At 45.5% G+C, this 15,374-nt stretch overlaps 1 protein-coding gene across 2 annotated transcripts in view; it reads right to left on the bottom strand.

Annotated features, from left to right (window-relative positions):
• LOC147014285 (CLIP-associating protein 1-like) overlaps window positions 1–15,374 on the bottom strand; it is a 236,650-nt gene that overhangs the window by 204,917 nt on the left and 16,359 nt on the right. For both annotated transcript variants that reach the window (XM_085852150.1, XM_085852149.1), the window contains exon 3: window positions 4,577–4,655. In XM_085852150.1, the coding sequence (XP_085708276.1) occupies window positions 4,577–4,655 (79 nt within the window). The remainder of the gene's footprint in view (window positions 1–4,576; window positions 4,656–15,374) is intronic.

The raw sequence follows: 15,374 nt of genomic DNA, 5'->3' as shown, positions 1-15,374 counted from the left end.
TATCGCGCACAGTATATCAAGGTGGGACACGAGTTCTTGACATTTTCGGCTCAGCATGTTTGCGTCCACCAGTGCACATGCAGCTGTGATCCCAGAATGAAAATTCTGCAGGTTTGTCACTTTTGTGTTGTGGAAAACATCTTTGACAAATCCCAACAGAAAACAAAAATCAAGTGGGGTTATTTCTGATGATCATGGGGCCAGACAGTTGGTTCGCCTCAGCCAATCCAGTGACCGGGAAATTTTTCATCCAGGATGGCGAGCACTGTCCTGTTGAAAAATATCGGGTTGCAGGTATTCAATCTCTGGTAAGGCAAATCCTTCGAACATGTTCATGTAAATTGTTGAGGTCACTGTATCCTCCGCAAAGAAAAACAAACCTGCCAAGAAGTGATGGAGAAGGCCACACCACACATTGACCTTTGAACTGTCGCATATGTGTTCAATGATCACGTGGGGGTTTTCAGAGCCCAAGTTCCTCACATTGTGCCGGTTCACTTTCCCCGATACATGAAAGCAAGCTTAGTCTGTGAACATGACCTTTTTGAGGTAATCTTTGTCATCCTTTATGTGACTGAGCATTTCCAAGGCAAACACCTTGCGTTTGGGTCCATCATTTGGTTTGAGTTTCTGCACCTTATAGGCATAAAGCTTCAATCTTTTATGAAAAATCCTGTGTACAGGGGAGGTTAATAGTCCCAGTTGTATGTATGTCCCAAATTGATTTATTGGGACTTTGTTGAACTTATTCAAGCACTTGTTCAACATCTGCTGCACTTGTGCTTGGTCGAACGGTACTTTTCTGTTTCTGACAACTTCCAGTCTCCTGAAACCTCTTGTACCACTCTCTGATACTATCCCATGATAGTGGATTCCTTCCATACCTTGTACGGAAATTACGCTGACCTTGTGTGCCGGATCTACCCTAGATATGCTGCTACTGCTCTCCCATCAATGGATGGAGGTCCTCAATGCCAGACAGGAAATCCGAGCCGTATCCCTGGACATATCACGTGCTTTTGACACAGTCTGGCACCCTGCCCTACTCACCAAACTCTCTTCCCATGGTATTCAAGGCCATCTCCACTCATGGCTCGCAGACTTCCTCTCCTGTCGCAGTCAACGTGTGGCCCTAAATGGAGTTCTTTCATCCCCTCTTCCTGTGCAGGCTGGAGTTCCTCAAGGTAGCGTTCTGGGCCCTGTTCTTTTTCTGGTTTTCATCAATGATCTCTCGGACTCTCTGGAAAATCCTCTATTTCTCTTTGCCGATGACTCCACCCTCTGCCGTACCATCTGTCATCCCTCAGACCGGCAAGCAGCAGCTTCTTCGCTCACTGCAGATCTGGATAAAATCACAAACTGGTCCAACACGTGGAACATGTCTTTCAATCCAGACAAATCTCACACTCTCACTATGTCTCTTCGAAAGGACCGTTTACAAAACCCTCCCATCCACTTTCTCAACAATCCTCTGGAAGAAGTCTTTTCTTTCAAGCTTCTGGGTCTCACTATCTGCCATGACCTTTCCTGGGAAAGTCACATTTCCAACCTTGCCTCAAAAGCCAGTCGCCGACTGGGAATCCTCCGTCGTGCAAAGTCCTTCCTCGGCCCTCTTGAGCTCCTGACCACTTACAAAGCTTTTGTCCGTAGCCTGATGGAGTACTGCTCTCCCTCTGGGCTGGTGCTCCTGCCTCCCACATTTCTCGACTTCACGCTGTCGAAACCAGGGCTTTTAAGATCATTGGCATCTCCCGCAATGAAGCTGAGTCTTTGGGCCTCTCACTCAATCACCGCAGGTTGGTCGGTGGTCTTTCTGTCTTCTACCGACTCCTCTCCAGCCTTGCCCCCTGCTCTCTCTGCGATTTGTCCCAACCACATTGCCACAGGGCGCTCAAGGTCCGCCAACACCCCCCTTGTGGTAAAACTACCAAAATCACGAATCACTGCTCATGTTCACGCTTTCATTCCTGTTGTTTGCCGCCTTTGGAATAAACTTCCTCACTCTATTCTTTCCCATTCTTCCCTTCAGGCTTTCAAAACAGCTGTTCACCACCACCTCTTATCTTCCCCCATCCAAATCCTCGATCTTTTCTACCCCCGATAATCCACCCAAGCCCACTTCCTTCAATTCTCCTGCTTTCCTTCCTGAAAGTCCCTTTAATGTCCATCTTCCCCTCGCCATGTTCCCCGTCCCATCCCCATCCCTCTCCCTTCCACAGTTCACCTGTGTCTGTTCCCCAATGTTTTGTCCCTTCCACTCCCGCCCCTCTTAACTCACAGCAAGGAGGCATGAGACGTGTGTTCGCTCTCATACGAGCCTCGACCAAGGTATACAAAAAAAAAAAAAAAAAAAAATCTCATCTCGTTGAAGCATTCGATGTACTGAGTTTTTTCCTGTGGCATTGCCTTTTTAAAATTTTTTTAACATCAAACCACCAGACCTGAAAATAAAGAAAACTTTCTGAGTTCCTGTATCATATAAAACAGAGGGTATCGTTGTACCATTTGTGGTACTAAATATATTAACAATCAAAGTTGTCCAGATCTTTTTGGAACACACTGTAAATGGCAATGACCAAGGACACTACATGAATGGCTTCGAAAAAATGGCAAGACCGAGCCAATCGGACAAGTATAGATTTTGCAAGGTAGAAACAGAAAGCACGAACACCTCCTATTGGGTTGTAAAATACTTATGTCAGAACATCTGTACATACAAAGGTATAACAAGGTATGTAGAGTAATCCACTGGCACATCTGCAGAAATTTCAATATTCCAGTTCCACATAACCCATGGAAACACAAACCAAAAGCAATCATTGAAACAAGGTCATAAGCTCACTTACAACCTGATGATCCCATCCAGCATGAGCATAGAAAACAAAGCACTGCAACCGGACGTAGTACTCGGATACAAAAAGGAAAAGAAGGCTTTGCTAATTGAGGCATCAGAATCCAGCGATTTTGGTCTATATAATGTGGAAATTAAGAAAATGTCCAAATATCAAGACCTCAAGAATGAAGAGAAAATATCCTGGAATCTGAAGAGCACCATAATTGTACGAGTGATAATGGAGGAATGGGAATGATAAAAAAAGACAACCTTAAAGAGATCATAAAAACCATCCCTGGGAATATTACTACAAACAAACTGCAGTTGGAAAGTGTCTGGGGCTCAATGACGACCCTCAAAAGTGCCTTCGGATGAAAACTTTGAGAACAAGAAAATTCACAAATTGGTCCGTGAAGCACGACCCGTCACTGAAACCGAGGTGGATACTTTGAGACCTGGGAGGACTCCATTCCACCTTCTGAAGCCCGCGTATGGAGATGACAACCAACGACACCACACACACACACCGCAAATCCACTGTTCGGAATCACTATGAATCTTATCTATCAAATGTTATTCATTCACATGGGACAGACACGGCCCAATCTAACCTTATTCATTCACATGGGAACACGGGGCAGATATGGCACAAGGTTAATGAGATAGATTAGAGAATGTAATCTGAGCCATGGTTAATGAGTTTATTTCTTTTGAGACCCAGCTTTTACCACTTTGACACGTGAAAAAGAATGAGGAGTTGAATGGACAGTGAAAGTGAATATATATATATATATATATATATATATATATATATATATATATATATATATATATATATACATACATATACATACATATACATACATATATATACATATACATACATATACATACATATACATACATATACATACATATACATACATATACATACATATACATACATATACATACATACATATACATACATACATATATATACATACATATACATACATATATATATATATATATATATACATATATACATACATATATTGTGTTGCAGGTTGTGACCACAGTGTAGTCATTCTTGTTCACTGAGCATTTGAGATGGAACCTTTTATAAAAATGGGATTTTACCAGTAATCAGATCAATATATTTACATGTGCTACTCACTGAAAAGGAACTCACATACACAAGGAAATTGGACATAAGGTAATTTGGCCCATCATGCCTGTGATTCATCCACATCAATCAAATCTATAAAGTCTATTAATTATATAAGACACGAGCATAATCTAGCATTCACCCAATAATATTATGGGTGTGTGAGCGGGGGGCGGGGAGGGGAGGAGGAGGAGTGGGGATAACAGTGGGGCAGGCACAGGAACATCACCATGGTTTTTATTCTAATATTTACTTTTAGGGACGAGGGTTATAGCATGTGGAACAATTATTGACAGCAAACATGAACACAATACAGCACAAACATTGAACAGACTCCAATAGATTGGTTTATGACTTCTATTAAACTCAGTATTTTTGCTTCCCAGCAATGCTGTTCATTTTGGTGGTAATTTTATTTTTCACACAGATATAACTGAAGAAACAAGTTTATTTTATTTTTTTTATTTACCACCATCTTCTTGAACAAACATGTTCCTTCTGATGCAATGAATTCAGATATCTTTCACTGTTCCATTTTTACTTTGCCAATCATCTATAAGTTAATGCAGAGAAAGCAACAAACGGGTACTTACGCAATTTGAGATGCACCTTCATCTTGTCTTTTAATCTCGTGACCAATATCTCAAAGCTCTCCATCCCCAGTAAACAGACCTGAGAAAGTAAACAGATAAACAATGTCCAAAGGTTGATTTGAAACACATTCAGGTTTCAATCATATTGTTGCGGTCTCGGGGCTTGAGCCTACTACGAGGGGGAAATTCTCAGTTTCTCTCAGACTCACCCGGACCTGTGGCTACCGGGAATGAATAACTTCACCCTCCGGAGGGTTGCGACGCAACGACGAACGCTATCTGAGCGACCACGAGTCCCAGTGTCCATCCGACTTACAACCGTTCAACTGGGGGATCCCGTGGCCTCCCGACCAGGGAACGTCCACTTGGAAAATGTGCTACTTACCTCATCTGGTGATCTTTAATGCGGCCGAGCTGTACCACTAGCACATGCCAGACCTTGCAAACCGAACTGTCAGAAATCTCTACCTCCCAAGCTATCTACATGTGGACAGTGGTAGACCAACGGTGGAAAAGACAGACACAGACAGATTGGAAATATATTAAATGAGAACAGGTTTATTTACACACAATGAAGAGCAGGAAAAAGAGGGGGAAGGGAACATAAGGATTTTAATGGAACAGGGAGAATTGAGGGTTAAGCAATTTGTACAGCAATGAGATCAAAAGACACACAGAGCAAACTTAACAAGCACCTTACGTACCACTAACACAGGACATGGGCCCAAGCATTCACAACTGTTATTCAACACTGAGGGAGAGAAGTGGGAGGAAAGACTGAGGTGTTGAGGGTGCATGGAAAAGAATGACGTGTGTGTGTGTGTGTGTGTGTGTGTGTGTGTGTGTGTGTGTGTGTGTGTGTGTGTGTGTGTGTGTGTGTGTGTGTGTGTGTGTGTGTGTGTGTGTGTATTTGAAAAGAGAAACTGAGAAAGGTGCAGCAGAAAAGACGTGTGAGGGGATAGCCTAAATGTGAGATTCTACCAGATGTGTCTGTAGTATATTAAATTGCTTTCAGTCATATTAATCGGCTTGGCTTCGCCCGCCCCTCACAGCCTCAGCTCCTCACTCATGATGACAGTTCGTGAGGTAAAAAAAAAAATCAAAGGAGCGAAAATGCTAAGAACCAGTAGAGCACCAGACCAGTGTCTGATGCCCGTTGACGTCGTGCCTCAGGGTGCCTGCAAACGACCGTTGCAAAAGGCAGCCTCAAACGATCGTGTGCGCATCATTGGGCAGGGCCTGCACGCAAATTGGCGTTCCTTCTCCTTAGCCCCACCCATTTGCACTTCTGCAGCGAGTCCTCTCAGTAGGGCTTCTGGCTGTCGTAAGAGTCGTACCTCGCTTGCCACTGATAAAGGCGAGCGAGAATTCGGCTGCTTTGTTTGAGGTGCATGAGAAGGTTTATGGGGAAATGAACAGAGCAGATTTCTCTCAGGTCAATGCTGGCCAAACATCGCCCGGGCACGTGATAGCCATTACACGAAGGATTAAAATGGGGTTTATGGTTGAGGGTTGCGGGATGAGGGATCTCCTTAAGAGGGGGGGAAGAAGTTACATAACTGTACTTAATGTTTTGATTGCCTTATGCAACGTGGGAAGAGATCATGTCAAACTACAGACTGTATTAAATAAAAGTGTATATACTTACGTGTGGTGTGATTAAAGAGACCGGGAGAAGAAATTAATGATAAAGAAGAGAGAGAAATTAATGATAAAGGGAATGTAAGGAAGGGATCGGAAAACACCCGCATCAAATAGCTGCCAACGCCTTGCCGCCAACCTTCCATGTGCAAAACGAAAAATTGGGGGTGAATCCTAATCTACCCGTTCCAATGCAGTTTGGATCCCACTAACCCATCTAAAAGAAAGCAAGGGACTATTATAAATATTTATTTCAGAAATAACTACGCTGAATGACCCATGTGTATGAGTGTGCATTTACAATAGCAGTTTCTAAAAACCGCAATAATATTTTATTCATAGCTTGCTTCTTCCACTTATAGGAGCCCTCACTTAACATAAAACATGATTTTTATTTTGCCAAAATGACTGGTTCATTGGAACTAAAAAATGGACTAAAAACTAAAAAAATACTAGAACTAAAAAATATTAGTTCATGTCATAAATCAGGTAAAGAGTAAACTCAGGGACAGATTGAGGAATACAGCAAGTCGTCGACTTACGACCGCGATCAGTTACAACCGACCAGTCGTAAGTCGGCCAACCTTTAATTTTACCTTTATCTATTGTGTATAGGCCTATGCAAAAATTACCGTATGTATATTATACTGAATAATGATATAATAATCATCTGCAAGTCATATTTTATTCACATTTTCTTTGTTGATTATTGTTATAAAAATGGTTTTTATGACCATGGTTATTGTTACTGTATAACGTTTTTACATCCGTCAGGTTCAAGTCAAACACTGCACACTGCAGTACAATTGGTTTAATATTTATCAGAAAACATGGACCATCTTCTATCTTCTCATCCAAACTCTCTCTTCCTCCTACGTGGCGACTTCAATTGTCATCATGCCAGTTGGCTAGGTGTGGGTAGTGCTTTGTATCGACACAGTAGTGCGAGATAACTTAAGATCACGTGCGATAGCATTCACTTTCTTTCCTCCTTCGTACTGTTTGATCACCTGCATTTTCGTGGTGAGATCAATGGCCTTTCTTTCCTTCTTCGCAGGTTGAGGAGTAGACAAAGATAATTTCCTCTTGGTGAACATATTGGGGGTTTGAAGTAAAAAAATTTTAAGACAAACGGATACAGATAAACTGCGCTATACTGAGACCACACGAACATGCGAGCACTGGGGCAGAAACTGTCGTACGCTCAGCTGGGCAACACTCGCGCTGCCAGACGTGGAGCAGTCGTGGCCAGACATACAGTACATATCGAGGTCGCGGGTGTGGTCGTAAGTCGTAAGTCGCAAGTCGACAACTTACTGTACAGTATTAAAAAGACAAGGCCAGGGGAGGGGGCAAAACTGACAAGACCTGACACCTTCTTGCCATGTGGTCATCATAACTACCAAGTTTGGTAAATGTATGCACAACCGTTTAGGAGATCGCATGATGGACAAACAGATGGATGGAGCAGATTACAAAATCACCCCTCCCCCACCAAGCCGTGTTTTTTTTTTTTTTAAACGGTGAGGATAATCTTCTTCTTGCATATGGCAGCTTGGCTGCAGGGGTAGCGATCATTTCTTGGAAGCATGACTGTCGCTGATGGTGTCCCTCGACAAGTACACACTGGTACTCATTTTGCCGACCTCAGAAGGATGACAGGCTGAGATAACCCCCTGGTATATTAATTCAGTGGCAAACGGGGCTTGAACTCAGGACCCTAGGATCCCAAGCCGCCACCCTAACCACTAAGCCAACACCAGGCTGGTGAGGATAATAAGCCAAATACTTAGCATATTGGAGAAATGGCATGCCAGGTAAGGATTAAACGGGATGCAAAACATTTCGGTATAAAACGGCACGATCCTGAAAAAAATACAGGATGGCTGATTGGTGTTCTTCAATCCTCTTCTCATGCCCTCCTTATCAATCTTCCATCCACATTCTCAAATGGATGGAGGAGAGGCATGATTGTTCAATCTCTATCACTCCAAAACACATAGCTGAAAAATCCTACCATCACTTTCCATGATCAACCTCTGGAAAAAAGATTTTTAATTCTGTGTAGCTTCAGGCACAACTATAACCACAACTTGTGGCCTGACCATAAATATCGTGAAGAGTGAGTAGTGGTTGATGAGGGTGAAAGAAAATTCCAAATAACATCCAGAAGGTCAGCGATAGTTAACACTGCCACAATATTACCATGAGATTACAAGATGATCAGTGTGCCACCTATATACATATTACATACTGGGTTATGGGGGGGTGGGTGGGGGAGGGAGGGGAATTGACAAAAGGTCAGGTCAGAAAAGGTATGAGAACATGTGCCGGAGCAGCGCGTCACTGCATACACTTTCCGCCAGTACTCAGGGAGCTTCCGTCCGGCCATCACCCAGGCAGATGCCTGGTCCCTCCCCACAGCCTTGAGATGCTGATAAATCTGCTGCAACCATGAGGCACGTGGTCGACCCACTGGCCTCCTCCACTCAAGAGGCTCCCTCACTGAAAGAATCTGGTGAGCAGGATCAGCGGCAGGAAAACGAACATGCCCACAGCTGCAACTGATGCTCACAGACAATGCAGGTAACAGATTGTATCAACACATCTCATAGCACTCTCAGTACCAGAATATTAGTTCAGACATCAGATTGATCAGTTTAAGTGGCACCCCACGAAGATGAAGAATCCTCCAGAGGGCATCCTGATTCACTGATTCAAATGCTTTACAGAGATCAACATAAGATGCAAGCAGCCACTACCGAAGCTCTTGTCTGCGTTTGGTAAGGACCCGAAGGGCAAGGATACAGTCAATTGTTGACCTCTTCGGTGTAAAGCCTGACTGCTCTGGGTGTTGGTACTGAAGCATATGGTGGTGAACCCGATCAAGAATTATCCAAGCAAAGTCCTTCCCCGGCACCGAGAGCAGCGTCACCCTTCAGTAGTTGTTGCAGTCCTGGAAATCACCCTTCTCTTTCCAGAGGGGGACAACAAGGTCCCTCTTCCAATAAGTTGGGATGATGCCTGTGTTCCAGGCAGAGCACAGAACTGCATGCAACGACATGAGTACAGCATTTCCACCAGCCTTGAGCAGTTCAGCATGGATGCCACAGATCCCTGGAGCTTTACCCCCATTTAAACCATTCACCACAGCCTGCGTTTCCACAAACGAAGGTGGATCATAATAGGGATAGTACCACCCCTGACATCCAACTCAACAGCTGGTGGATCAGCCTGGTACAGCCGCTCAAAGTAACTGGCCCAGAGGGCCTTCATTTCCGACTCCTGTCAAGAACCCTCCACCCTCCGCTCCAAATGCAGTACACTGAGGGACAGGCTTGGAGGAACGCAATGCACATATTCCCCTGGAAACAGCATGAGAATCACTTAACCAAAGGTGACACTCTCCCCCCTCACAGATTCCTCGCACATGGGCCTCCTTGTCCACCCTCAGCACATGTACAGTTTTACGCCTCAGCTCCCTGAACAGCTCAGCTCTGCCATGAAGCCTGGCCCTGCAACTCTGATCAATAGTATCCAGTGTCCCTTGAGACAAAATTCTTCTTCGCCCTTCAGTGAGTTCCAAGACATCCACCGGCAACATCAAGGATGGTGGTCTTGAAGGCACTCCACAACTCTTCAGGATTCCCCAAATCAATCAGACCCCCCCAACCCCCAAATCCCCACTCAGCCTGTTCGCACACTCCTCAGCGACCCTCTCATTCTTGAGCATGCCAGCATCTAGCCGAGGCTCGGATGATAGCATTCTCTCGGATTTAAGCTGCAACTTCAGAGTTGCTTCGACAAACCTGTGGATGGTATTGAGGAACTGAGCACTCCGGTACCAAGTCCAGTGATGAGCCTGTGGGTGCTGAAACCATGAACCAGCCACTCTAAGTCCATGACTTCTTGCAAAGTCAAGGAACTTATTGCTGTTCTGTTTCACAGTTCCAGATGAATGGGGACCAACACGTCTCATAACCATCCCTTTCAGTTCCAGTCGATGCAATTAAATCCCCCAAGACGAGAAGAGCATCTCACCTGGGGCACTGATCAACCACAGACTCGATCATGGCATGGAATGTATCCTTCACGGTGAGATCACTCGCCTCAGTCAGAGTATATATCATGACCAGAGAAAAGACACCCAAGGAGTGACGAATCCTAAGTCTCATAATACGCTCGTTGACCGGTGTTACCTCAATTATCATTGGAGTCAGCTTATTGGACAAAACTATAGGAACTCCTTGGGCATGGTAACCATCAGAGCACCCAAATCAATAGTTGGTGTAACAATCTGCCATGATCTCACCATTAGCCGGTCTCCAAACCTCAGATAGTGCTGCAATACCGATGTTCAAATGTTTGAGCTCAGATAACAGACACAGGTGATCATCCTCTCTTCGGGACCACACCTCAGCACCACCCTGACACACACCACCACAATCTGACCCGGAAACGTTACCCCGGTGGTTTTCCTCCCACTATCAAAGAGTGGTGGTCCCAAAGGATTTGCCCCAATCCCGTCATCCGGTGAGCTGCCGTGCGGAGGGTAGCTGCACAGGAGGTACTCCCACGGAGTGGGTTTTCAATTTTCTTTTCCATTTTCTTGTGTTTTGTAGATTGAAGGGTTTTCTATTGGACTGAGTGCAAATGCTGCCACCAACCTCCTAAATAAAGTAACCCGACTGCAGGACGACGTCCACGGACACAGTTCGGCACGAGATGTTGATGGCCGTTGGCTCACAAGGAGCTCCTCCGCCCTTAATAACAAAAGGATAGTTGAGAAAAAGAAATTTAGCTGAATTGAGGAGAAGGGTTGGAGAAAATAAATGACTAGGAAAAGAGATTCCAAAGAAGAATGCATATGAAGAAGGGGGTGGGGTGTGGGATAGGAAGTAGGGAGAGTTAAAACGTAGATGAACTCAAAGGGAACATTCTTTCAGTGCAAGCTGCCTCTGTTTGCAAGAAATCTCCAGAGGTTAGTGCAGTGGGCCACCAACCAAATAAATGGGAGCCGAGCAATGGTCGAGTACATATACAAAATATTTCATGAACATCCAAAATAATATACATTAACAAGACAAAGAGATTGATGAATATATATCTAAAATAGAAAAAGGGTGTCCCAAAAAAATATACAACTTTTAAAATGCTTCGTTTGATCCTAAAAAAGCAGTAATTTTGTCACAAATGCTTCATTTCTTGTTGCAGAGACCCTGACGTTTATTTTGATACCAAGCAAGCACCAGAAAAATGCCAAGATTGACCGTACAACAACGGACGAAAATTGTTGAACTTTGGCATCAGACGAAAAGTGTCATACAGGTGCAACGTCTTTACTCAAGACATTTCAGTATCCACTTGCGTCATGCACCAAACTTTCGGACAATAAAGTGCACCATCGCAAAGTTTACCAATGTGAGAACCATCTGTGACCTTCACAAGGGTCACAGTGAAGAAAATGTGGAAATGGTGAGACAGGCGGTCGTTCAGAGTTCCAAAAAAATCGATTCGACAACTTTCTGCCGAGAAAAACATTCATAAGAGCACTGTTCAGAGGATCCTTCGCCAAGACATTCATGCCTTTCCATACAAAATTCAAACGGAAACGGTTCTTACTGATCAACATAAACGCAAATGACTAGACTTTGCAAATTGGTTCTCAGGAAAGTTGGAGGAAGATGCAGACTTCCTCAAAAAATTCACATGACGGACGAATGCCATGCTCACTTGTCCGGGGAGGTAAACAAGCAAAACTTTCGGTACTGGGGAACTGAAAATCCTGGTAATGCATCAACTGAGCTGGTGCCTCGATCTGTTCTCAAAGTCACCATGTGGGTGGCGGTTGGTTGGTATGGGATAATTGATCCATACTTCTTTGAAGATGACCAAGGACGCACTTGCACGGTAAACCAGAGGAACTATCGTGAAATGATTCAGGAATTCTATCTGCCCGAGCTACGTACTCAGGTCCTTAGGAGAAACAACCTGATTCAGATGAGAACCCAGTGGTTCCAGCAGGATGGGGCACCACCCCATACAGCCAGGGAAACAAGGTGTTTTCTCAACCAACATTTTGAGGGCCGCTTTATCTCCCTCTACGAACACGTTGAGTGGCCACCGTATTCCCCTGACCTTACTCCTCCAGACTTCTTCTTGTGGGGGTATCTCAAGGATAGAATCTATGGAAACCCAAGGCCTCGGACTCTTGATCAGCTGAAGGAAAAGATCCACCGAGAAATCCAGAACATTCCTCAGGAAACGTTTGCCAAAGTGATGGAGAACATGACAACGCGTTTGCAGGCAGTGATCGGACAACGTGGAGCCGACGTCGAACATGTGGTCTAAAAGAAAACGACGATTCTATACCAGAACTTAAATTTTAGTGGCAATTTTGACATTGGTACAATAAACTTCAACCTTTCAGCTTTCCATCCAGCCATATATCTCTTTTAAAAATGTGTTCTGACCATCCTCTTTGCAGATGAAAAATTGTATATTTTTTGGGACACCCTGTATATATATATATATATATATATATATATATATATTGTTGCGAATTCGCGCCCGCCTCACCCACCGGAACGGACAATTCTGTCGTAACCCTCTCGGAACAACGCCGGGAGCTAGTCACGGGTGGGGGTTAGTCACAGTCAGCTAGTCACAGGCGTGCACACCTCATATCCCTCGCCGAACCCCACGGCCACTCCTCCACCATCACGCCCATCATGCATCATCATCATGCCCCTCCCCGTGGGCATGGCTACACCACAGGGGTTTAACCCCACCACGACCGTGCCAAATGCCCACCCGCGCAGGATAGGGTCGCTCGCCAAATTCGATCTACCTAAGTACTTGCGCGGATGGTCGACCGGGCGATCGTACCTCGCCGCAGGCCGACTCCGGACACGAACCGCTTAAGCGGTCAGTTCCGTGCTACAGTGATAACCGAGCGGTGTTATCGTCGGCCTCGACGGTTCCGATTAATTATCGGGCATATTAAGCCCACTACGAACCCTTTTACGTGAAGCAGGATGGAGGGTCAATAAAGAAAAGACGAAGCGAAACGGGAAAACAGTTCACACAATGCACATTTATTACGCGACACACGGAAAGCACACATATACAGCCAAACAGTGAAAATGCACCTATATCAGTAAAACAAAAGAAACAATGACGCAGAGTTACTATCGACTACGTGCACACACGGCAACACTTATACAGTTCTACTTTACAGACTGTGCCAACACACATTTACTCAAAAGCAAAGGAAAGAAGCCACCCTCATAGACGAGGAGGCAGACAGGCCTGTAGGCCAATATGTGCGCGGGACCTGAAGGAGCGGCCAGGTCTGCGAGACCGGGTGGGTCCTACCCGCGTCCTCGTGACGCGTTGGCGGATGAGCCGCAGATGTGGCCGCGTGGCTGTGCCCCGACTCCGTGCTCCTTCGCGGGTTTCGTTGGCACTACGTTTGGAGTGGGGTGGGAACGGGGCCCCCTTTGTTGCACTCTCAGCGCGGGGGAAAAGGGGGAATTGTTGATGCCCTGGGGGAGGGAGAATGGCTGGCTGGCTTGGGTCCCGCGACGAGCGATCTCCCACCGCGACCTCGTCGCCGACCGCCGTCCTTCTCGCCTCGGACCCGAGCTCCTTGTCCTCTTCCCACAACTCTCCTCGGCCGACTGCAGAACCCAACTCGATGCCTTCGCCACCCGACTCCACTCTCTGCTCTCCAACCAAAAACTGACTCTCTTACCAAAACTCTGCCACGATTCGCCTTCCGCTCGCCGTTTTATAGGCCGGCAGGAGAAACAATATGCAAATTTCTGGATCAGAATGACCTTGGAGGCGGAGCCACGCTCGCCAATTGGACGGAGGAAAAGTGGGCGTGAACCTCCCCTGATCCAAGAATTTGCATACATGGATTTCACACAGACGCGCCTGGAGGCGGGGACAAGCCGCTCCGCGCTTGCTAATTGGACGGATCAGAAGTGGGCGTGTAGCGTTCTTGATCCGAATTCTCCCTCGGAAAGGCTGTTATTTGCACTCGCGGCTCGGTGCGTATCTTGAATGAGCCCAAGACAGCCCGACACTCAGTGTTCACAGGTGGTGCGGGAATGGCCGTAGAAGGAGAGAGGTGAGGGTGGTGGAGGGTTTATCGGTGGTGGGTTGATGGTTATGGCGGTTGAGATGTGGGTGGTTCAAAATAAAGATAGAACAGAAAAACGGCTATCTCAAAGCGTCGCAGCCCGAATGAATCACATAAATTCCCTCTAAACAATGGGTTTGGGGCTAACTACACATGCATTTAGAGTTATCTCACCTACGGGCCCTTCATGGTGTTTTGCGAATTTCCACAGCCATAACAATATATTATATATATATATATATATATATATATATATATATATATATATATGTATATATATATATATATATATATATATATATATATATATATATATATATATATATATATATATATATATATATATATATATGTATACATACATAGTGTTACGGCTGTGGAAATTCGCAGAACACCATAAAGGTTCATTGGATGAGCTATGCCGGTAAGTGAGTGTTCAGATAGCTTTCCCCACCGTTGTTTAGAGGGAATTCTTCGTGTTCACCGGGCTGCGACTCTGAGATAGCCGTTTTTCTTTATCTATCGTTATTTTGAACCACGCAAACAACAACCGCCACCAACTACGGCACAACGCCAAGCACGCAACAAACCTCCACACAAACAACCCCCACCAACTATGCCACAACGCCAACCACGCTACAAGAACAATCACAACAACCACCACCATCTTCGCCACTACGTCCACTTCCGAACGCCATCCTCCACGGATCACGCTACGACGGTTTCTGCGTCGGAAACCGTCCGAGAACGTCAAACAAAGGCGCCAAGGAAAGAACTGCGACGGCGCGCGGGTTTCACCGCCTTTTTTCGCTGAGGCTGGTGTGAAGGGAAGGGGGCAGGGCAGCTCGCTTCGGATTGGTGGATGCACGGCGTGAGGCGGTCGGAGTGAGGGCACGCCCCTTTTTGAGAAGCTTCTCGAAGGAAGGTGGAGCCTAAAACGGGGAGGGCGAAGGGCAGAGCCCTGCTCTATAAAGGGCGGACTCTCTCTCCGTGGTTCATGTGACTCTC

Source organism: Eptatretus burgeri, chromosome 13, assembly GCF_056783735.1.
Source record: "Eptatretus burgeri isolate ZD-2024b chromosome 13, Ebu_testis_v1, whole genome shotgun sequence".
Classification (NCBI taxonomy): domain Eukaryota; kingdom Metazoa; phylum Chordata; class Myxini; order Myxiniformes; family Myxinidae; genus Eptatretus; species Eptatretus burgeri.
Note: the sequence above shows the minus strand (reverse complement) of the source record. Positions and strands in the feature narration are given on the sequence as shown.